This window comes from Tachysurus vachellii, chromosome 17 (genome assembly GCF_030014155.1).
Source record: "Tachysurus vachellii isolate PV-2020 chromosome 17, HZAU_Pvac_v1, whole genome shotgun sequence".
Classification (NCBI taxonomy): Eukaryota; Metazoa; Chordata; class Actinopteri; order Siluriformes; family Bagridae; genus Tachysurus; species Tachysurus vachellii.
Genome location: NC_083476.1, coordinates 16,174,135 through 16,196,027, shown reverse-complemented (window position 1 = coordinate 16,196,027; position 21,893 = coordinate 16,174,135). Strand labels below are relative to the sequence as shown.

The 21,893-nt window shown below is 37.3% G+C and overlaps 4 protein-coding genes and 4 non-coding genes across 13 annotated transcripts in view; 4 read left to right on the top strand and 4 right to left on the bottom strand.

The window, feature by feature from the left end:
• Positions 1-21,893, top strand: part of LOC132860195 (methyltransferase-like protein 27) — a 242,299-nt gene that overhangs the window by 83,699 nt on the left and 136,707 nt on the right. The gene's annotated exons all lie outside the window — the stretch shown is intronic.
• trnae-cuc (transfer RNA glutamic acid (anticodon CUC)) lies at positions 48-119 on the bottom strand. The gene has a single exon. It is a non-coding gene; the product is annotated as a tRNA-Glu (tRNA).
• trnaw-cca (transfer RNA tryptophan (anticodon CCA)) lies at positions 346-417 on the top strand. The gene has a single exon. It is a non-coding gene; the product is annotated as a tRNA-Trp (tRNA).
• On the bottom strand, positions 636-707 carry trnae-cuc (transfer RNA glutamic acid (anticodon CUC)). Its single transcript has one exon. It is a non-coding gene; the product is annotated as a tRNA-Glu (tRNA).
• Positions 796-867, top strand: trnaw-cca (transfer RNA tryptophan (anticodon CCA)). The gene has a single exon. It is a non-coding gene; the product is annotated as a tRNA-Trp (tRNA).
• On the bottom strand, positions 1,197-8,277 carry tpst1l (tyrosylprotein sulfotransferase 1, like). 4 transcript variants are annotated; one of them, XM_060890253.1, is made up of 5 exons: positions 8,224-8,277; positions 4,806-4,863; positions 3,740-4,594; positions 3,157-3,355; positions 1,197-1,438 (listed from the first exon to the last, which is right to left on the bottom strand). In XM_060890253.1, exons 3-5 carry the CDS (start codon positions 4,576-4,578, stop codon positions 1,394-1,396), a joined length of 1,083 nt encoding a protein of 360 aa, XP_060746236.1. In that variant the 5' UTR covers positions 4,579-4,594; positions 4,806-4,863; positions 8,224-8,277; the 3' UTR covers positions 1,197-1,393. The 4 variants fall into 4 exon arrangements, with proteins under 4 accessions (XP_060746236.1, XP_060746235.1, XP_060746234.1 ...); XM_060890252.1 differs by lacking the exon at positions 8,224-8,277 and adding an exon at positions 6,742-7,056; XM_060890251.1 differs by lacking the exon at positions 8,224-8,277 and adding an exon at positions 6,757-7,056.
• Positions 8,416-12,975, bottom strand: crcp (calcitonin gene-related peptide-receptor component protein). Of its 2 annotated transcripts, none has more exons than XM_060890255.1 (6): positions 12,865-12,975; positions 12,337-12,373; positions 12,146-12,244; positions 11,253-11,347; positions 9,977-10,034; positions 8,416-9,216 (listed from the first exon to the last, which is right to left on the bottom strand). In XM_060890255.1, the coding sequence occupies exons 1-6, from the start codon at positions 12,870-12,872 to the stop codon at positions 9,073-9,075; spliced, it is 441 nt and encodes a 146-aa protein (XP_060746238.1). In that variant the 5' UTR covers positions 12,873-12,975; the 3' UTR covers positions 8,416-9,072. The 2 variants fall into 2 exon arrangements, with proteins under 2 accessions (XP_060746238.1, XP_060746239.1); XM_060890256.1 differs by lacking the exon at positions 12,865-12,975 and adding an exon at positions 12,751-12,836.
• asl (argininosuccinate lyase) lies at positions 9,123-21,479 on the top strand. Of its 2 annotated transcripts, XM_060890250.1 has the most exons (17): positions 9,123-9,231; positions 13,650-13,705; positions 14,307-14,501; positions 15,133-15,216; positions 15,763-15,819; positions 16,416-16,513; positions 16,615-16,692; positions 17,456-17,533; positions 17,705-17,757; positions 17,978-18,040; positions 19,074-19,188; positions 19,525-19,609; positions 19,728-19,787; positions 19,879-19,962; positions 20,233-20,313; positions 20,394-20,500; positions 21,109-21,479. In XM_060890250.1, the coding sequence occupies exons 2-17, from the start codon at positions 13,691-13,693 to the stop codon at positions 21,251-21,253; spliced, it is 1,398 nt and encodes a 465-aa protein (XP_060746233.1). In that variant the 5' UTR covers positions 9,123-9,231; positions 13,650-13,690; the 3' UTR covers positions 21,254-21,479. The 2 variants fall into 2 exon arrangements, with proteins under 2 accessions (XP_060746233.1, XP_060746232.1); XM_060890249.1 differs by lacking the exon at positions 9,123-9,231 and having other exon boundaries at positions 13,478-13,705.

The following is a 21,893-nucleotide window of genomic DNA, read 5'->3' as shown; positions in this document are numbered from 1 at the left end:
TTGCGTAACCTTTATGGAAATTGACAGGAGGTAGGTAAAAGGCTACGTTCCCTGACCGGGAATCGAACCCGGGCCGCGGCGGTGAGAGCGCCGAATCCTAACCACTAGACCACCAGGGAAGGTTATATGATGTGATCTAATCGACTATACGCGACACACGTTGCTATTATGCTTTTGGTTTTGTTTGCTGTGTGTTTTTTGTTAGATTTCTTTTGTTTTTCTGTTTTTCCGTTTGGATCATGAAACGTGGCAGGATGGTTACCAAAAGCAACGGAGGTCTGCTAACACGGACGGACTCATGATTCTGTAAAATGTAAATATTGTTGTGAAAGCAAAGCTGTGGTAGACCTCGTGGCGCAACGGTAGCGCGTCTGACTCCAGATCAGAAGGTTGCGTGTTCAAATCACGTCGGGGTCAGCTCATTTTAATTATAGTTTCATTTGCAGTTCGCATTGATACTCTCGACTAGAAGATTTATCACATAAAGCCTATTTAAATATCGAAAGGTGATATCGGTGAAAAAATGGCCCAGACCGAGCCTATTAAGATCGCCTACATTTTCGGGGATTATGGAAGAGCCGGCTCGTGTGGGCCTCTTGTTCGTCAAATTTTATATTGAAGCACAAAAATGTAAATTCCCTGACCGGGAATCGAACCCGGGCCGCGGCGGTGAGAGCGCCGAATCCTAACCACTAGACCACCAGGGAAGATATCAAACTAACTTTAAACAGTCATATATAAGGGAACTAAATCAAAATAAAGCCGTTAAACCAAAGATTGCGCATATAATGTAAAGACCTCGTGGCGCAACGGTAGCGCGTCTGACTCCAGATCAGAAGGTTGCGTGTTCAAATCACGTCGGGGTCAATATGTTTACAGTAAACGTTTATCTTTTTGCTGCTGTCTTCCATTATACCCATGCAAATGTTTCCCATGATTTCTAGGTGACGTACGTATAAGGTCCCTACATTATTTTATATACCCCTATAATTCATCAACGTTTTGAAGATCATGGAGTTATAAAGACAAACTACAGACATTGAGGAAATTACATTTCTGTTTCTATATTTTGTTCCAAGGGTATACAAACTTTTGAATTCAAATGTATATGCTAGCTTGTAGTGTGTGAGTGTGTGGTGTGGGGCGCTAAGGAGACTAACACTGTTGGTGAAAGACAGTGAAAGCAGCTCAAAGGATATTTTTAAAATAAATATTTATTATCTTTGACAGACACTTTAACAATTGAATAGTGATGCTTTTCATAGATACAATAGTCCACACCAGATATTAGAAAGCTGGTGATTGTGAGGTGTAATTCAAAAAAAGTTCAGTCAAACAATGTGTTCAAACATTCTGTAAATTTCACCAACATATAAAGCTTGAATATCACGAATTAATTAGGATGATAAACATCTGTCTTTTCTTCAGCTCCTTTATTCTGTGAAAATAATAAAACAATGGGGTTAGAATGTGCATAGAGAATCTATTTTATATCAGACAATGCTCCTGAGACCACTTTTACATTTGGTCACTCATACACAATCAACAATACATATATTAATTTTTACATGCGGCTTGTAAGTTCAACATAAATAATATAATAACATTTAAAAAACTTCCAATTATTATATTTAAGTATACAGAATACTTTCACACTTGGCTGCTCTCCACCTAAAAAAAACCTAGCCAGAGTGATTTTTTTATATTTTCTTTGCTGATATTGAAAAAGGCACTAGTTCTGCATACTATCACCTTACAAATTAGCCTTAATTGCTATCTAAACTATATTTAACATTTTAAAGTAATAAAGATAGAAAAACACTGTGGCTTTGGAGGCAGAAAGGGTTGCAGTAATTGTTTCTCTCACTCACTCACTCGCTCATTTTCTACCGCTTATCCGAACTACCTCGGCTCACGGGGAGCCTGTGCCTATCTCAGGCGTCATCGGGCATCAAGGCAGGATACACCCTGGACAGAGTGCCAACCCACTGCAGGGCACACACACTCTCATTCACTCGCGCAATCACACACTACGGACAATTTTCCAGAGATGCCAATCAACCTACCATGCATGTCTTTGGACCAGGGGAGGAAACCAGAGTACCCGGAGGAAACCCCCGAGGCACGGGGAGAACATGCAAACTCCACACACACAAGGAGGAGGCGGGAATCGAACCCCCAACCCTGGAGGTGTGAGGTGAACGTGCTAATCACTAAGCCACCGTGCCGCCCAGTAATTGTTTCAAAGTTCCCAAATTGTTCTTTTATTCTGCAACATTGTGATATTAGAGATGAGAATATTCATTTTCCCTCTTGAATTGGTATAAAAATGAACTCAGAACTAAAATGTGCCAAAGAAGACTTAAGATATCTGCTGTCTAGTGAGTCTGAGCTTAACTTTGACAGTTTGGTGAATGAGTTTCCAAGGAGAAAAGCAAGTAAGAAGCAATTCGCCCAAGGTAACACATAGGTGTAATAACCTAGCCTACTGAAATACTAATAATAGACGAGCAATGTAGAAATGTATGCATTTTATTTTGCATGTGTTGCCTTGTGGGATATTTCTTCACATATAGCAGGATGGGGAAAGAGGCCCTGCTTAAGTTTCTGCCCAATGGAATGTCTAATGCCCAAGGTTATCCTAATGGCATTGATCTCACTTGTCTCCCCCCCCCCCCTTCATTCCCCCCACCCCCCTTTTCAGTCCCCCCACCCCCCTTTTCATTCCCCCCTCCCAACTTTGGGAAAGAAAAAGAGCATGTCATTCGGTAGTTTTCTTGAGGCTTCGCTGTGACACTGGTGGGCAGGGATGAGGTTTTTAATGCCAAGTGTTGGAAAAAGTGCACATGGGTGAAACTCAATTAAATCTAATCAGTTTCTACACATGTAACTTATGAAAAACAAATGGAATGCATAAGTGCAGATTGGGTATCTGCAATGTACAGAACTATTTCTGTCGTAATATATATGGCAAATATTGATGAGAAAATAAAAAAGAATGATTTATTGCAAATCGAAATGTATGCACTCCATGGTGAAGTGTCTCTGGTTACCAGTGCCTGAACTTGGGCTAGTTTCAGGTCATTATTTGTGGTTTATGAACTGCAAATGTGAAAGCAGCCTTTAACTCTTCTTTTAAATAACAATCCTTATTACCTGATGTGTGTTGTGCAGGGAAAAAATCCTAGACTTGCCATAGTCTGGAGGGTTAGCCAGAGGGTCGTAACCTAAACGCTTCAGCATGGGTGCTATGCTAGCCATGTCCTTCACTACATCATCAGGAATGTGTCCCACCCAGTTAGACAGCGCTTGTGTGTTCACTGGGTTGAATACTTGGTCAGTTGACCGTTCCAATCTGTAGCAAAAGAGTGCATGTCACATGTTTGTGACTCTCAAAAGTACAGACATAAACAACACTATACTATACATTTAGCGTGGACTATACAAGACTATACAAGACAGTATAGACTATGTGAGACAATATAAACAGTAGGAGTATTAAATATGAATACAGAATATATGACTGATCAGTTATGTACATAAAGTGTGAGAAGTGCATGGTAGTGCAAATAACTGTAAAGGGCTGTAAAGTTCATGATTGATTGATATATTATTATATTAAATTAAGGGGCCAAAGCACCAAAGATGACTCAGCCCTAATCTATCAGAGGAAAGTTCAGCAATAGTAAAAGTATTTAATAGATAACCATTTGTGTTAAAACCCTAAAACATTACTCACTTAGACAGAGACACTCCTCCAGCTTTCCCAATCAGCTGCTCATGATGCAGCACGGCCTGGTCCCAGGGCAGCTCCAGAAACTGAAGGAGCTTTCTCATGACTTCCTCTGGATTTAACACTAGCTGTTCATAGTACACAGGCAGGCAGCTCCCTTCTGCTGCAGCTTGGCATTGTTCATACATGACCTCCACTGCTCGGTTCCATTTCACCATACAGTCCCGGTAACTCGTCAGGTCAAATCCTGTGATGGTCACTTTGCGCGATATCATGGAATGAACCGTGGCCCTGCCATCACGCAGCATCAGCACAAATTTGGCACGTGGAAAGAGTCTGGAGAGGTACACGAGAGACTTCAGAGCAAAAGGGTCCTTGTTACAGAGACGGGGTGCAGGTTCGCCGTGACCCACAATGATCTCCAAGAGGAAGGACCGGACAGCGGAGTCCAGGACCTCGTCAGTGACGCCAGCCTCAATCAAGCGAGTCCTCTCACGACTTGAACGGCTCCAGCTTGCCTGCATGGCCAACAAACGGGGGATGACACGCGTTTCCTCTCCACATCGCACCTCAGAGTGGGCATCCAGCATGGCCCGCATTAAAGTTGTGCCACTACGGGGGACACCGCCAACAAAAATCAGAGGAGTGTCTTCACTGTATTCTATAGGAACAGGCAGAGAGGAACTGAGATTCTTGCCCAGACGCTGGCTAGCTGCCCATGCAGCCCAAGCACTGCTCCTAGATTGGGAGTTTGGGCATTCCATGGCACTAAGGCTGAGATAAAAGATTGTGATTGAGCTGAAGACCACACAGGCCAGCAGGATGTGTCGAGTCTGTTTCCTCATGGTGAAAATCCAGAAACTGAAAAAGGTTTGTGTGACATATGGAGAAAAAAGGAAAAAGTGATATAGTATAGCACGGTGTGTAGTAAAGTATAGAACGCTTCAATGAAAAGATAAGTTAGAGACAAAATGTCAAGGATACAGATTAGAGAGATGGAGAAGAATGTAGGGGGACTGCAAGGTAGGGGAGAAAAAACAGATTTTATCTGGAAATAAAAGCCTCTTATAACCTTGCTTAAGGACTGATAGCTGAATCAAGCCTCTGGCTGTTGATCTGCATCATTGTCTCTGGAAAATGGGAACAAATAAGGCAGACAGTTAAAAAAGATCTAAGTATAAAATATCAATATAAAGGTTTAGAATTATTTATTATCCATTAATGTTACTATACTATAAACAGTAAACTATAATTCTCAGGCAAATAGTTTATAACAATTTCACATTCACATGTATGAAGAAACACAAATTGTGTCTTATTTATATTAAGATATGTTTCTGTGTAGATTTATAATACCCTGATAACATAAGCCATACAAAGTTCCCCTAACAAAATCTGCTAAACTTCTTTACCATTTGCATATTTCATTTCCTGTTTTAAACAAAAATACCCTTTTATTCAGTTTCAGGAAGGTTGAACTTCCATACTTGGTACAATTATGAATGGCAAACATTATATCAGTTTACTTATCAACAAAGCTGTATGCAGCTATGAAATATCCTGATAGAACACAGATATACATGCATTTGCATTGATATATTGATGGTATTTGCATTTAAAATTTGCACTGAGAGACAGAAACAAACATTATTCTGGTAAGTTCAAGCCTGGTTTTATGCATGGATTAAAGTTAAACAGTGTAAAATAATGATCTGAAATGTAACAGTGGCAGATTTTAAAACTCAAGAACCAAAATGATTTCTTATATGGATGTAACTTATAGCACTGTGCAGACATTTCTTGGAAGCACAGAAATTTAAAGACCAGCTTTTCTTTTACAGACACCACCCTAACCCTAACCCAGTGGAGTATGTCTGGTACCTAATTTTAAATACGTAACGCATTGAATCTAGTTGGTAACGAAGGCGGGGAGAAGAGACCAATACGACTTAAAATCTTGTAGAGCTTATGGGAATCAACTGTTCTTTGTTTTTATTATACCTTGTACTTTATGGTAGGTTTTAATTCATTTCAATTTAATCATCAAACTGTTCGAGTTCCCTTCCACCTCCTAAAAAAATTGTCCTCAGGTGTGTGAGTGAACCCATGTCTATGATCCACAGTGACTTAACCAAGAGAACTTTTTTAGGTAACCAAATTGTTCTATTAAAAAAATAAAAAGGCAAGATTTCTGTCTAGTTACTGAGGTTAAAGTTAAGACTAGACTTACTTGTAGCATGTGAGGAATTATAAGCATTAAAATGATGTCAGTGGAAAGTCAGACAAATGTGTGTTTGAATGTTTTAAGTCTGTCAGTGTAAAGTTCACTTCCATATTCGTCTCAAATTTAACAGAGGAACTTAATAGATGTGTGTGGGGGTGTGTGTGGGTGTGTGTGTGGGTGTCAGCACGGGGGCGTTAGAGATTGAAATATCTGCAGATGTGAAACATTCTAAGGAAAACCAAAAATACAACTTGTTTTATAAACGGCGAGAACCATGTATATATAATTTAATATTTACTTTATGGTCCAAAACATATTGCGTCATCGCTCAACTTACTCTACTAAACGTTGATCACGCGCTGCAAGAAAACCGCACGTGACAGAGTTGCAGTACAGAACACAGACATAAAGTTCAGCACGTTCATAATCATCAAATTTAAATAACCACTAAAAGAGGTATGGACGGATCATGCAAATCTAAACACACACCTCAATGCCAATGTAATAAAAAAAAAAACTCAACACACCTGCATACTGCACACAAGCTATAACATTAGTTTAGCTCGTGCAAACGTCCAACAGTGTCTGAGCTATACATTTTAGCCTTTAGCTTCCATAGTTTCTAACATGGCAGACAATTATATGGTTAAGTTTTAGCACAACGACATGCGCAGGAGCAGAAGAAAAAACTGCTAACCTACAACGTCACGACTCAAAGAGAAAACAGCAGTGTTTCCTAATGTATTTATCACAGGAAGCTTCACTATAAAAAAAAAATCAGTACTTCGTGTCTTTTTACCACAGAAAAACGGCTCCATCCTTCAGTCTTTCATGTCCGAGATGTGCGTTTTGTTTTTGGAGCGAGACGACTAGTAATCCGAAGTACTCGCGTGGGAATGAGGACATTATCTGGCTGCGAAACGAAACGTATAGTCTTGTATAGTGACTGCGTTTCACTATTCATCATCTCCTCGTCTGTTCATAACTACATTAGCAGCAGTATTAGCAAACATGCAAAACACTGGAGCGCTGAAATGTCCGTCCCCGCTTCAAGCTGAGGCGATTCGCCTTCATTCCTTCCTTCCTTCTCTCTCTCTCTCTCTGACACGCGCGTGTCTTACCTTCCCTTTGACTGTTTCGTTGAACTATTAATGCCATGTCCAGTCTAACCCTAACCTTAAAATCCAAAGGTTTTTCACAAAAGAGACTAGAAAGGGCCCCAGCAGTGGCAGTTTGGTGGACACGGGATTCGAACTCATAACCTTACGATCAGTACTAGCAGCTTGGAGGACCTGGGATTGGAACGCATGACCTTCAGATCAGTTGTGGCAGCTTAGTAGACTTGGGATTCAAACTCATGACCTTACGAACAGTAGTCCAACACCTTGACCACTAGGCTACCACACCCCTACAGAACAATACCATTACTCCTATCCTGAATAATTACCACTAAGATTCCTAACTGTGTAAGCCACATTGTTGTTTTCTGATTTTATATGCGTTTAGATTTTTCAGTTTCTTAATGCTCTATTAAATTGATCAATGCATGTCTGAGGATTTTCTAAATGCTTTTGTCTAGTTTCTTTTGTGGTTTGTAATACGTTTTAACTAATGACATGCCGATTCCATATTGTATTTTTCAAAACATTTATTTATTTTAGGTTAAAAAATGAGCAACAAGGTACTTAATTTCTGTGACTGGCCTAGTTTAGACCCCTCCTAAGCAAGTTAACTATAGTAAATAAGATCTACAATAAAAGTTGGTAGTCAATAAGAACCTGCATTCCAGCATTCAAAATATTAAAATTGTGGATTAAACCTAAAATCTTTTTTTTGAAAGGCACATCTTATTTGTTTCAACTTAACGTTTAATGTTGTGAGTTAGTGATTTGTGAGTCTAGACAAGAGCCTCAATTCTCAAGTCAATGAATCTAAATGTCAAAATCTTAAACTGTAGAAGCATGTTTAAAAGAATATGCAAGCCGGTAGTGAAACAACAAACTTAGCACTACAAGCTTGCACACACACGCGCGCGCACACACACACACACACACACACACACACACACAAAAACCCTTCCTGTGTAAAAAGCTGTACATAGAAAGATGAGTCAAGTGCTACAAAAATATCGTGAACCTGAACACAAGTCTTTCTGCTTATAGTTGCAACTAAACAGAATGAATATAACTGCAAAGATTCATATAATTTGCATATACATACACATATAAACATAAATTGTAGGAGATATATAGGAGAGGAAGTATACCTTTGAAGCTCAGAGAGAATTCTTTTTGCCCTGACCTGCTTTTTCAACCAATGTGCTGCTGAGAAAACTGACAAAACCACAGCAAAAAAAAATCCTATGCACATTTAGCAAGTTCAACCTCCAAATGCATTGCTCAGAAACACTTCTAATGTAATAAAGCAAATAAATGGTCCTCAGCATGTCATGATCCAGCTTTAATTAAATCACAATGTGAATAAATAACTCAAACTTTCATTAATGTAATGAAGATCAAAATGCTTCAAAACAGCTCAGCTTTACACAATTTCCTTAAAGCATGTGTACATCTGTAACGCAGAAGATCTAAGCAAGGGAAGCTTACAGCCAACACTTCAGCATTGTGTAAACCTGCATACTTGTCTCAATCCATGCCTTTGTTTTGGGTAATCTCACACATGATGGTTTATATGGTTTAACAATGCATGTCTAAGAAGTTCAAACTGCTAAGAATTTTTTGATTTTCATTTTAATATGAAGCCAATGTTAAAGCTCTGTATCTCAGTCAACACTGATTTGATACCAACCTGCTCCTAGTAAACATGCAAAGATGCTGCAAGCTTCAGTTGCAAAATGTTATGCAAAGAGTGAATGTAAAATGTTGCAGGTGTGAAGGCAATACGCATTAACCAGTTCTGTGCTAACTTAGTTACAATAGGTTTATGTACAGATGACATTATTAAACCAAATTATGTATTTTAAGAATTTCTCCTTATTTGAAAAACTTCAGATACCCAATATCTCGTACATGTCTGGGTGCTTGTTTTAAACATCCAGATGCTACTTTTAAAGATCAGATCAGCTGATGCTGATTCCTGGATCTCTTTTTTTAAATCACTGATCTGTGCTGGTGCCCATTTCAGCGTCTTCTGTGGCACCACCTTCTTGCTGAGGATCTCCAGGGAGGATGTCTGTAACAGTCTGAATAAGCTCATCGATTTGTTCTTCTGTCAACCGTTCTTCACTCTCTTCTACCATCTGAGCAGAAAAAAGGTAGACATTTTTGTAGCTTAAATAGAACAATCCAGAAAAGTAAGTTTTTAAAACTACTTCCAATCAGGTGCATTACATGTAATGACAAAACACTACAATTCTGACTGAGAAAATTACAGTCAAAAAAATTATTTTCCTATAATAATATATGAAAATAATCAAAAGGAGGCAGTAAAACAACCCTAAAGTTAATTAATTGCATTCTAATAATAATACAATCAGTTCCCCATACCAAACAAAGCACTGAGAAACCATAAAGCAAAGTCCTAGTTGCTGAGAATCAGAAAATGTAAATAAATCTTGCAGCTTTACTGCTGACTGTGTATGTTGGTTAATCTGTTTATACATACAGGACCCCGTGCAAGTTACGGTTGCTTCAAAAACATGAAACTGTATCAGGAACAGCACATTAATATTAACCAGGCCCTGATTCTCTTCCAAGCTGAACTACCTAATCTACGGGTGAATATATAACTCGTCTATGTTGGCAGGTTTATGCAGCAGTTGGTTTTAATGTTTTTATTCATGTTTTAAAAATATCCAGACCATGTTAATCTACTGCAAAAATCATCACCTTGTTGTATATCTTGCAGCTACAAGCAAGCTTGCTAGAGGACAAAAAAGTAACCCTTGTTTTATAGTCTAAAAAATACAGCTCATGAAACATGACTTCCAATCCTTATGAGAGACAGGCTGAGTCAGAAAAGGTACAAATTACAAGGCAAAGAATAAATCAAAGCCTGACCAGTTGGATCTCAACAGCCGTCTGTGGTCTGTGGTTCAGCAGTTGCAGTTTCTCAGCTCTATAAAGAAAGAAAATGTAGGGCAAGGCAGTACAGTTAGTATGTGTGGGGACAAACCTGAATCTCAGGTCAAAAAAGGGGGGGTCGCACCAATTTGTGTCAGTTGTTTCATGCCGTGCCACATCAATACACAAAACAACACAAATGACTAAACAGACAATTGAATCTATAAATAAACAATTAATAGGAAGACATTTTAGATATCCCGGATTCATGAACACAATACAAGAGGAGTGTGTGTTTGTAGAATACAAATACACAGTTTACCGAGTCAAAGATATAAAAACTATCAAAAAATATTTGCTAACCAGAAAATGCTAGAAGGCAGAGAGGCAGACTCTTGCTTATAAAAACCCTCATTTATATCTGTGGAAGAGATGTTTTTTTTGTTTGCTTTATTGCTTTATTTAAAAGTCCACATACCACAGTTCACCATGATTTCTATTTACAAAACCAGGCCTGTGAACTCCCAATTCAACAAGATAAAGTCAGATAAAATCAGCATGAAGAGAAAGTAACCGCTAAACACACCCTACATCCTTTTTCCTTCACTGAACTGGCTTTTCTTACAGGTAAATTTTCTAAATGATCAGACAGCTGATAAAGTGGAAATGCAAAGCCTTCAGGTGTGAAAAGATCAAAAAGTATAAATGCTACAGCTCTAACTGTTAGAACCTCTGTGAAAGCGATGAAACTTAAACCTTAAAATGATCAAACATAGCAAAATATAGGGATTTAGATAGCAATATTAATTATATAATATTTTGAACTAATCTTACATCATTGTGTATAACCTCACATACTGAAGGACAACATTATGGGATATATTTCTACTTAAGAAAGTAATTGTATTCATTAATATTTTCATTCACTAAAAAAAAAGAACAGTTGTATACAACAACAAACATTTATTATGATATTTTTATCATATTTTTTTTTGTCTTGGAAGTCTAAAATAATAAAACTAATTAATACTCATGTGACATCCAGAAAACATGAGCTAGATGAGTGCAAGACTTGTCCCATATCAGGTAGTGCAAACTACAGAACTCCTCAGCAGAGGGCAGACAAACCACTCAGTGATTAGTTTATGACATGAAATTAAATCACACCACTGAGCTGCTTTAAAACTACATATTGCTATTTAAACCTCAGTAGTGTGTGGAATACAGTGACAAGATTATATGAGGTGTTAACAACATAAGACACTATACTCACTTGGTGAGTTTGTGTGGAAGCATCGCTCTAAGAAAGTCTTTCACTGTCTCAGGACCCTGGTGAGCACATGGGGTTTTGGAAAGATACTTAAGAGTCTATTCAGAAAAATAGAGATGAAAAACAAAGTCAATGAACAAAGATGCTGAAGTTCCTTTTATATTTAGTATACACATACTCATACATGTAATAGGCACTGTCATCTTGGTTCACTCAATTTAGGCAACAAAGATAAATAATATTAAGGAAAATATCAGAAGTCTCTCATTACTACCCATTACTATTTGCATCATTTAACTCTAACCCATGATACAGTTGCCCTGGAGCAGAGAGTGTTCAGGGCCTTGCTCAAGGGCCCAACAGGTTGTCAGTGCTGGACCTTGAAAGCCCAACCTTCTTATCAGTAACCCAAAGCCTTAACCTTTGAGCTGCTACAGCACTGAAATGGCAGATGTCAGGGATAGAACCCAGGACCTCATACATGCAAAGCATGCACTCTACCACTGAGCTCCATCCCCATGTAACAAGCATTATTTCTTTCAAACTCTCAGATTGGCTTTATGAACATGACAATGAGTTTATCGTACTTCAGTTGCCTTCCCAATCACCAGATCTGAATCCAATAAAGCAACTTTGGGATAGGGTAGAACATGAACATACAACTGAATGCAATATCACAACATCAACATGGCCCAGAATCTCATAGCATGTTCCTAATAATGTGACTGCTTAGTGTATGCCTCAAAGCTCATCCAGGTTTTAATGATTGTAACATGGTCATTTATAAATACAAACCACATCTGTTATTTTAATCATTTTTATTTGTATGAGATTATAAAATGTAAGGATGTAATATATTAACTTGAACTCACAACACTATTCATTACATCACTAACCTCATACATTATAGTGTTTAGGTTCTGCTGCCCAGTGCTGTGTTTGTTTTTAACACTCTCTTTCCTCTTCTCTTTAAGCTCCATCAGCAGCTGATACACCTAGTATGATCAAAACACAAATTACAAACATACCGTTAGCCAGCATGGCTAATTTATACATTGTAAATATGCTTCAGTGAATCTTTACTGACCTCATAATTGCTGAGCATCGCAGCGTTAGGGTCCCTCCTGCAATGCAGCCATGACAGAATATTACATTTATTCTCCAAAGGATTTACTACTTTGTGAAGTATGAACAGATCAAGTCCGTTTATCATGCTGAAAGGTGGGCAATATAAACGTATCCAACATTTGCAGAGTTACAAACAACTGCAAACATATGTATCTGCTACAAGCCAAAACTAAAAGAGAACTAGCAAATAACACTCGAAAATGTGAGATTTTCAACGACACGTGAGACAATTAAAGAATCCAGATAGTGGGTGGCCACTATAGAGCACTGTCATGCAAAGATAGTTGCTAAATACCCAAATATTACATATTCACTGAGCGAAAACTGCACGTGGTGAATTTTACAAAGCTGGAAACATCTGGATTTCTCCTACCTTTGTCATCACCTAGCATGCTTTAAAGTATTGTCAACACACCAACGTATTTAACCAGTTACGTAAAAAAAAGATAAACATGTTTAAATCGTTATAGCTAAAACTGTTTCTTACACTTCCATCCTTGGTTTCTTCACCGGTCCACCCCTGTAAAATAATCCGGTGGAAACATTACCTCAATACGGTACGTTCCTACAGCAAGTTGTGTTGTTTATCACTATTTGTCAACTTTATTTTGTATTGCTTCATTTAAAAATATTTTATTTCATGTAGTTCTTTTATTTAACATGTATTGTTGATATTTAGTATTCAGTACATTTCTTACTAATTAAATGTTGAACTGAACGATGATGTAATTATTTTTATTATATTACTGGGTCGCATCAAGTGATTTGAATACTGATTACGGTTCCAGACGTTTTGAGTCGATTCTACAAAAGTAAATCAGTACAGAAAAGGAGATTCAACTACACAACGCAACAACAATAATAATAATAATAACAACAACAACAATAATAATAATAATAATAATAACAATAAGAAGAAGAAGAAGAAGAAGAAGAAGAAGAAGAAGAATACATGACTTCATATTCCATTTATTGAACATTCATGATGACGGTAATTTAGTGAGCGACGGGTGCAACGTTTGGGAGTCGACTCTTGATTTGTGTTTGAAGAATCGATTCTTTCTCTTATTTTACATCGACTCCCTTGCTGAATGAATGAATCGTTCATGCAACAGCTAGGAAACCGTTTACCCCTCAGGCAATTGTGCTTTTCTTAGACTCGTTTTGCTTACGTGAGACTGCTTATGCTCTCGCGAGATTATTGAGAGATTTGCGTCTAATTCTTGTATGTCCTAACTGAAGAAATATTTTATCACGTTCGGTTGGTTATAGAGACTGAAGTAGGGAAGTCGAAGGAGCCTGAAGAAGTAACCATGGCAGCTGCTGAGGTAAAGATTTCTCGTCTTGTGGAGAATTTAAAGCGACATTGATAGTAGTCTTGAAAATATAAAATATATCCACCTTTATTCTTAATCTTAAAAGTACTTATTCAGCCCATTTAAATGTACAAACTTTAGCTTGTTTACTTTTTTACTAGAACTAAATTACAAGAGTAATGTAGCTAACAGGGAGTGTAGTTTTCTGTAACACTTCAAACATGCTTTAAATCAAAAATATAGATGAATACAATATAATGCTCTCATTTTAAGATAGTTTCTATAGTTACAACACGTTGTTATGGACGTATAAATGATTGATGGGCTTTTCGGTGACATGACAAACTGTGGTCTTCTGTATTAACTTCAAGAGAATAAAAATTAACAAAGGCTTGTGAAGGAACAACTGGTTATAGATGCTATAACAAGGAATATAACAGGAACTAAGTATTCAGATTTTACACAACATTAAATGTAATAATTTAGTGTTTAATAGTACAATGTGCTTTTCATAAATTAAAGACTATAATCAGATTGGTGTGGTGTGGTACAAGATGAAAAATCACATCAGTTGTACTTTGTTCAACTTTGTTTATATTTTTATGCCATGCAGGGAAACAAGTTGTGGGGTGGTAGATTTATAGGGAACACTGATCCTATCATGGAGAAGTTTAATGCATCAATATCATATGATCATCGGATGTGGGATGCAGACATCAAGGGCAGTAAAGCCTATGTGAAGGCACTACACAAAGCCAATCTGGTCACGCAGGAGGAAATGGTGCAGATTCAGGACGGCCTTGATCGGGTTAGTTGGCTTGAATTTTTGCTTCCTTCTTTGAAACCCTTTCAATGTTTCTGGCCTAACAAGAATGGTGAGATTTGTGTGTGGGATTGAGTCAGCATTTAAGAAATCGAATTGAAATTAACTGAATTGAACCTTTTCCTGGAGTTCAATTTCATATTCATGTTAGAGCTTAATACATCACTGACCTACACTGAGTCCTTTTATTTAATCGTAAGGTTTAGAAACCATTGGTGGTGTAGGTGCACATGATGGTGAGTCACCAGTTTAGGTGGATTTTGTGATAAAGTGGCTAGTAATAGTTAATAGCTAACTAATAGTTAAGCATGAAATATAACTGTTGTTAACATTCATTCATGTTTTTGTTTAGTTATAATGATAATAAATACAACATTTTCCGTAACTGATCCTTATTTTAGTTGATTTACCCGGTCATGAACAGTGGTATAGTAGGTGGACATAATAAACTACGTTTGTTTGCTCACAACAACAATAGACCCCGAGTCACATGACACCACTGAAGAAGGCACCATGCTAGGCCAAAAATGTATCTGTACTGGTTCACTGTTGTGTTGCATTACAAAACCTGTTGAGCACAGTGTAGAAATGTCTGCCTCTAACTGTGCTAAATCAGGTTTTGGGTGAATGGTCCAGTGGTACGTTCCAGATCAAGCCAGGAGATGAGGATATTCACACAGCCAATGAACGTAGACTAAAGGTGAGCTGCATTTTACTGTCAAAACACATTTTGTTTGAATTAATCTGGCAGATGCTTTTACCCCAGGCAGAGTATGAGGCAGAATTTGATACAGGCATAGCTGAAATCAGCAGTTGAGGGGTTTTTCCAGAACGGGAGCTCAGAACTCACAGCCTTTCTGTCAAAAGAACTCTAATCATGGAGCTGAAATAATATACTTGCATATGTGGTTAATGGCACTGCATGACACACTGCTTTGTATAGAATGGACAAAAGGAAGTTGCATATAAGTATTTATAGGTATAATATATGTATAAGTATTTTTTTAAAAAATACATCATTACATGACATACAAGGGCATATCAGGCAATTTACTGCAATCTATAGAATTAAATGAAGATCCATTGATCTCTGATGTATTTCTCTGTGAAATAACTGCTGTACAAATTGTCAGTGTTGACAGTTCAGTTAAATGAACCCCAATCTTCAGACAGGCTATGGAATTGTACAGTGTTGTCATTAAAATGTGGTGCTAATCATTATTAATGCTGTGTGTCTGGGTTATAGGAACTGATTGGAGAGGCAGCTGGAAAGCTTCATACTGGCAGGAGCAGGAATGATCAAGTGGGTCTCACTTTGTACATGATTCAAGCATTACTGATTTTACTAACATTTAAACCACAGCAATGTTAAATTCTCAAAGCTGATTGGTCAGAAAGCACTGATTAATTTTCTTTACCGTAGCTCTGAAAGTAGTGCTGATTCAATTTAAAGGTTTATATTAAGTCACACAGTATAATGTGTTATTGTATACCTGTAGTAACAGCTCATTCACAGGGACATAATACATGTAGCAAAAAAAAACCAACATATTTTTTAGCTTTTACACAACAAATAAAAAATGTAGAACAGTCATTGTGATGCAGATTACTGTAAGGAGATACTAATCAACATTTATGGAACCAGTCTCAGGACAAATTGGAATGGTCAGTAAGTTTCCTCCATGGGAGAGACTTCAGGAATGAGAATTAGTTTGTTTTTCTAATTAATCTCAAAAGAGACCAAGAGGGAGCATGAGAAAAGGAGGCTGATGAGGGAGTAACACTATTCAACACACTATTGATTAATTTTCCTATAACACCTGTCATGTCTTGTTACTTACATAAACTCATTTGTGTGCATTTTGTAATGTTGTTTCGTTTTATATGTTGCGTGAATAGGTTGTAACAGATATGCGGCTGTGGTTACGGGATGCTATCACCACTCTGAAGGGAAACACCATCCAACTTATAACTACCATGGTGGACAGGGCAGCCGCGTAAGAACATAACATAAATTCTTATTGGATCTATTTTTTTTGATACATGCGGTTGTCTTGTCATTATTCCCCATCTTTCCATGGTTTTCTCTGCCCTGTAGAGAAATCAACATCCTTTTTCCTGGATATACACACATGCAGAGAGCACAGCCAATCAGGTGGAGCCACTGGATTCTCAGGTACACTTTTTTACACACCTAAGAAACTATGCACAGCTTATGCGATGATGGTGTCTTAGTGTTTACATTGAGTTTGTTTTTAGGCTCATGTTCTGCTATGTTCATGCACGATTGCATTAAAGCACATATTCTACAGAATGTTGCAGGTGAACTGATTAGTCTAAAAGCACACATTTCTAGAGCATTTTTTTAATATTTTTATAATGGGAATAAATATATATTTGCAGCAAGAATTTAATATGCAAAAGCAATTAAAGAAAAAAGAACGTTTAAAAAATACATTTATTACTTTGTGACATGATACTTGATTAAACATTGAATGCTTTAAACATTACACATTAAAAATGCATTAACACAGAATGAATTTATTTAATTAATACATTAAAGTTGACCTTATGTATGTTATTGCATGCTTTAGTTCATGTGAATAAAACATGAGTTTCCGAATCAATACACCAGAAACAAAAACCAAGAGCACATATTTTTTTATGCTCTACCACTAGGTGGTGGCATTTTTCAATTGTCTGTGTGAGTTTCATGTTACAAATATATTTTGTGGTTTGTTAATAATAAATGTTAACTAATGCAATAAATAATGTCAGTTCATGGAATCCGATTTAAAGCTTCACCGATGCATTTTTAGGTCTAAAAGAGACAGAACTTAGTCTGTTTGATGTGAATATGTTTAAAGACATTGTCGTCAATAGTGTAATTTTGCCCAGATAAACTGTGGACAATAAACACTGTGCTGCTGTTGTTTCAGTCATTCAGTGGCACTGAGCAGAGACGTGGAACAACTGGAGGAAATCAGGAAGCGGGTCAACATTCTGCCTTTGGGAAGGTCTGTGCTAACTGAGATTGAGTGCATGCTTTCAAGCCTATATGATGACTTAAAGTCTTCTTTCAAAGGGACAAAATGTTTGCACTCTTGACAAACAAAAGTGTGTATAATATGGGTATCTGGTGATATTATTATAAACTATGTCTAATTATTTTAAATGTTGTTTTACAGTGGAGCCATAGCTGGGAACCCCTTCAACATTGATAGGGAACTTCTTCGAAAAGGTTTCTTATTTTGTTGTTTGTTTCTTTTGTATTTGTTTTCTTGCATTACTGTGTCTTGTAGTTTAGACTCATTAAATGAGTTACCTGTTATATTACTTTAATTTCTGTGAAATATTTTTTGTGCATAATCATGTGGGTTCCTACATAGTTCAAATTAGTGTTTTTAAATATTTTCTAATATATTCTGTTATTGTTTACTCTGTTGCTCAAAATTCTCCAGAACTCAACTTTGACGGGATCAGCATCAACAGTATGGATGCAACCGGACAGAGAGATTTTGTCGGTATGTTTTTTGATTTTAAGTCTTATAGGAATGTAAACCCAGTATTCACTCTACACAGTGATGGTCAAAATATTTAATAAAAATAATATAAAATACAAATAAAAACCCAGTATAAGTACCAGACATTCATTGAAACATATAGGAATATTATTGTTTTTTAAGCAAGCTACAGGTACAACCCTCACATATGATTCAGTGTTATTAGCTGTGTCGAATTTGTACATTGATTGGACAATATTTGTTCAGTCTGTTTAGTTATAGTTTATTTTTTGTACGTGTTTATTATACACACTATAGTAGTTCACATGAACCTTTTCACTTAATGTTTAACATGCATTGTGGAGTCTTAAATAACAGGCATATTTAAAGTAGGCCAATTGCACACCACAACAAGTGAAGATATTTAATGAGTGTCTCCCAGTGATCAGCCCCGACCTGTTTTACAGCATACTAGTATTTTTACTTTTGAGTGCTTGTGCAAAAAGTGAAAAAGAATCCAAAATTCAGCCTTCTAGCACATTGAAACATTTATATTTCCAGCATTTAGCAGACGCCCGTATCCAGAGCGACTTAATTATCTTATTTTTATACAACTGAGTGTTAAGGGCCTTGCCCAGGGGCCCAACAGTGGCATCTTGGTGGATCTGGGATCGAACCAAAAACCTTCCGATTGGTAGCCCAGCACCGTAACCACTAGGCTACCATATCAGTTGGCCCATTAACTGTGTGTGTCTACAAAATTTTAATATACACAATACTGTTCAGCATTCAGCAGACTATTATAATATATTATTACAGAGAGTCTGAGGCTCCTAATGCTTTATTTAATTCTATAAATTTATTCCCCAGCAAGGAACACTTGGACAACCCTGGTTAACCCTATTATCCTATTTTGTCCAGTTGCCTCTGAACACTTTACATTAAAAGTGGAAAAGTACATGCAGACATTGAAATATTTCACTAATATTATGATAATGTTCAATGTAGATATCTTTATATAGTTGGTTTGTGTGATTTTTGTATGTTTTGGCAGCTGAGTTCCTTTTCTGGGGATCGATGTGTCTCATGCACCTCAGTAAGCTGGCAGAGGATTTGATGCTGTACAGCACTAAAGAGTTCTCCTTTGTCACGCTATCTGATGCATACAGGTGAGCATGTCTATTTACTAAAACACTGTTCAGAGGGAAGTGGTAGCTTAGTGGTTAAGGCGTTGATACTGATCGGAGTTCAAATCTGAGGACCACCAGCCTGGCACAGTGTACTTGATGACTACAATAGATTGCTCTTATATTAGTGTTTTGTTGGTGTAATTCTTTCTCATGTTTACAAAACTCCCACACCAAAGATCATTTTTAAGCAACAATACAAATCAGAATCTATTTTGTTCATTTGTGATCATGCTCTTATTTTCCGTGTGTTGTTAAAAAGAGTTGTTAGAAATGCTGTGTTAGTTAAATCTCTGTTTGTGTATTTGGCATGGACAGCACTGGGAGCAGTCTGATGCCACAGAAGAAGAATGCTGACAGCCTGGAGCTCATCCGCAGCAAAGCAGGACGAGTGTTTGGCAGAGTAAGACCTAAAACTGAAGACACTGGGGAAAATCAGCCCAAACATATTCTCAAGCAATTTATATAGCAAAGTGTCCTATAAAGCATGTTCAGATGTTTAATCCATAAATGTGGTTCAGTGCGCAGGGTTTATGATGGTACTAAAGGGACTCCCCAGCACATACAACAAAGATCTACAGGTAAAGTGACATTGGTTTTATAGAGAGAACAGAGTAATATTGTGTGGTAAAGCTTTCTTAGGCACTAATCACACGTGGATTTGTTTTATAGGAGGATAAAGAGGCCATGTTTGACACTTATGATTCATTGCATGCTGTACTGCAGGTGGCTACAGGTGTCATGTCTACACTGCAGGTGAGTACACATCATTTTAGTTCTTACCTGAGTTTATTTCCAATTCAAAAAATATTGGACACTGAAAAATGGCACCAAGAAGCTTGTCATGGGACGTAAAACAAATAAAAATATAAAGAAGAAAATACAATTAATTTTGTTGTGTGTAAACGTTATTGGCTGTTGGGTAAATGACTTAAGCAAACACCAGTTTTAACAGGTTTCATAAGGAAAAATGTTGATTTGCTGTGAAAGTAAAACTAATTTGTTCCTTTTTGATACCTAATGCAGGTAAATCAGAAAGTCATGGAGGCAGCGCTCAGTCCAGACATGCTGGCTACTGATCTGGCCTATTACCTTGTCAGGAAAGGAGTAAGTAAATCATATCACAGCTGTGCTGGTGTAATGTTGAGGTATTAATTAAAATTTAATTATCCATGTGTTTGTTGTAGATGCCTTTTAGGGAAGCTCATAGCTGCTCAGGAAAAGCTGTCTATCAAGCTGAGTCTAAAGGTGTCCCACTGAACCAGCTTACTGTGGAAGACCTCCATACTGCCAGGTAAGGATTCAATCACACACCCACAGATCAGTGGAATTTTAATTAAGCTTTTTCCATGCATGCATGCTCACATTATTTAACTTCAATATCCATCCTGTCATATCCTCTATAGGTTAATAGTTTCCTGATTTGTCATAGTAATTAGCTTTCATTCTCCATAATACTCATATTAAAATCAGCAGAGTATTTTTAAAGAATGCTTTCACAGGTATATTGTGTTGTTTTTCTTAGGATCAAGTACCTCTCTCTCACTGCACACCTTCTCTTTCCCTCAGCTGCTTTTACTCATTAAGAGACCCTTATGATGTTTGGTGTTGTTCTTAGCTTCATCAGGGTAACCATGTAGAACGTGCTGACTCCAAAATGACTATCACAAATTTTCTTTGTGAAATATGTGGATATAATAGTCCTAAAGACTAATTAATGTATACCTCCCACCCCTAAGTACAAAATTACAAACATAATAACGGGCAAAAAAGTTACTGAAGGAATAAATGAATAAAAAATGAGTTACGATTTCTATCACTGCAATAAAATAAAACACATAATTCAGCATTTGTTTAATAAAAAATCTGACTCTTGACTCTCTTCCCTCTTCTTTTATTTAGCCCTTTGTTTGACAGTGACGTGTCCACCGTGTGGGACTACACAAGCAGTGTGGAGCAATACAGTGCACCAGGAGGCACCGCACAGAGTAGCGTTACAGCCCAGATAGAACACATGAGAGCCTGGCTGAAAGTACACAACAAATAACTATTCTTGCAACCGTAATGTACACAGTCACAAACTTATAATAATCAATGTTAGCAAATTCTTTATTGTAGGATCATTTAAAGGTAGCATCTATGTATAACATTCTACAGGCTTTGTCAAAATCCTATATGTTTATAAATTGCTGCTGTACCCCCGACTTTCAGGATTGTTATATTATAGATAAACAAACAAAGTAAATAAATAAAATATTCTGAGTAGTTTTGGAGTTTGAATGTTTGACAGTGTTTTTAGATTATATTTTGTTTTGTAATTTTTTTTTAATTGACATTAACCTATTACATTTAATGTAATTATACCATTTGTGTAACCATTTGTGGGTCAAGCACTGTTGATGTCAGCACAGTGAAGTACAAATAATTGCCTCATCAAATTGCATCCATTATGTTACAAAGGGGGGCACGGTGGCTTAGTGGTTAGCATGTTCGCCTCACACCTCCAGGGTCGGGGTTCGATTCCCGCCTCCACCTTATGTGTGTGGAGTCCGCATGTTCTCCCCGTGCCTCGGGGGTTTCCTCCGGGTACTCCGGCTTCCTCCCCCGGTCCAAAGACATGCATGGTAGGTTGATTGGCATCTCTGGAAAATTGTCCCTAGTGTGTGATTGCGTGAGTGAATGAGAGT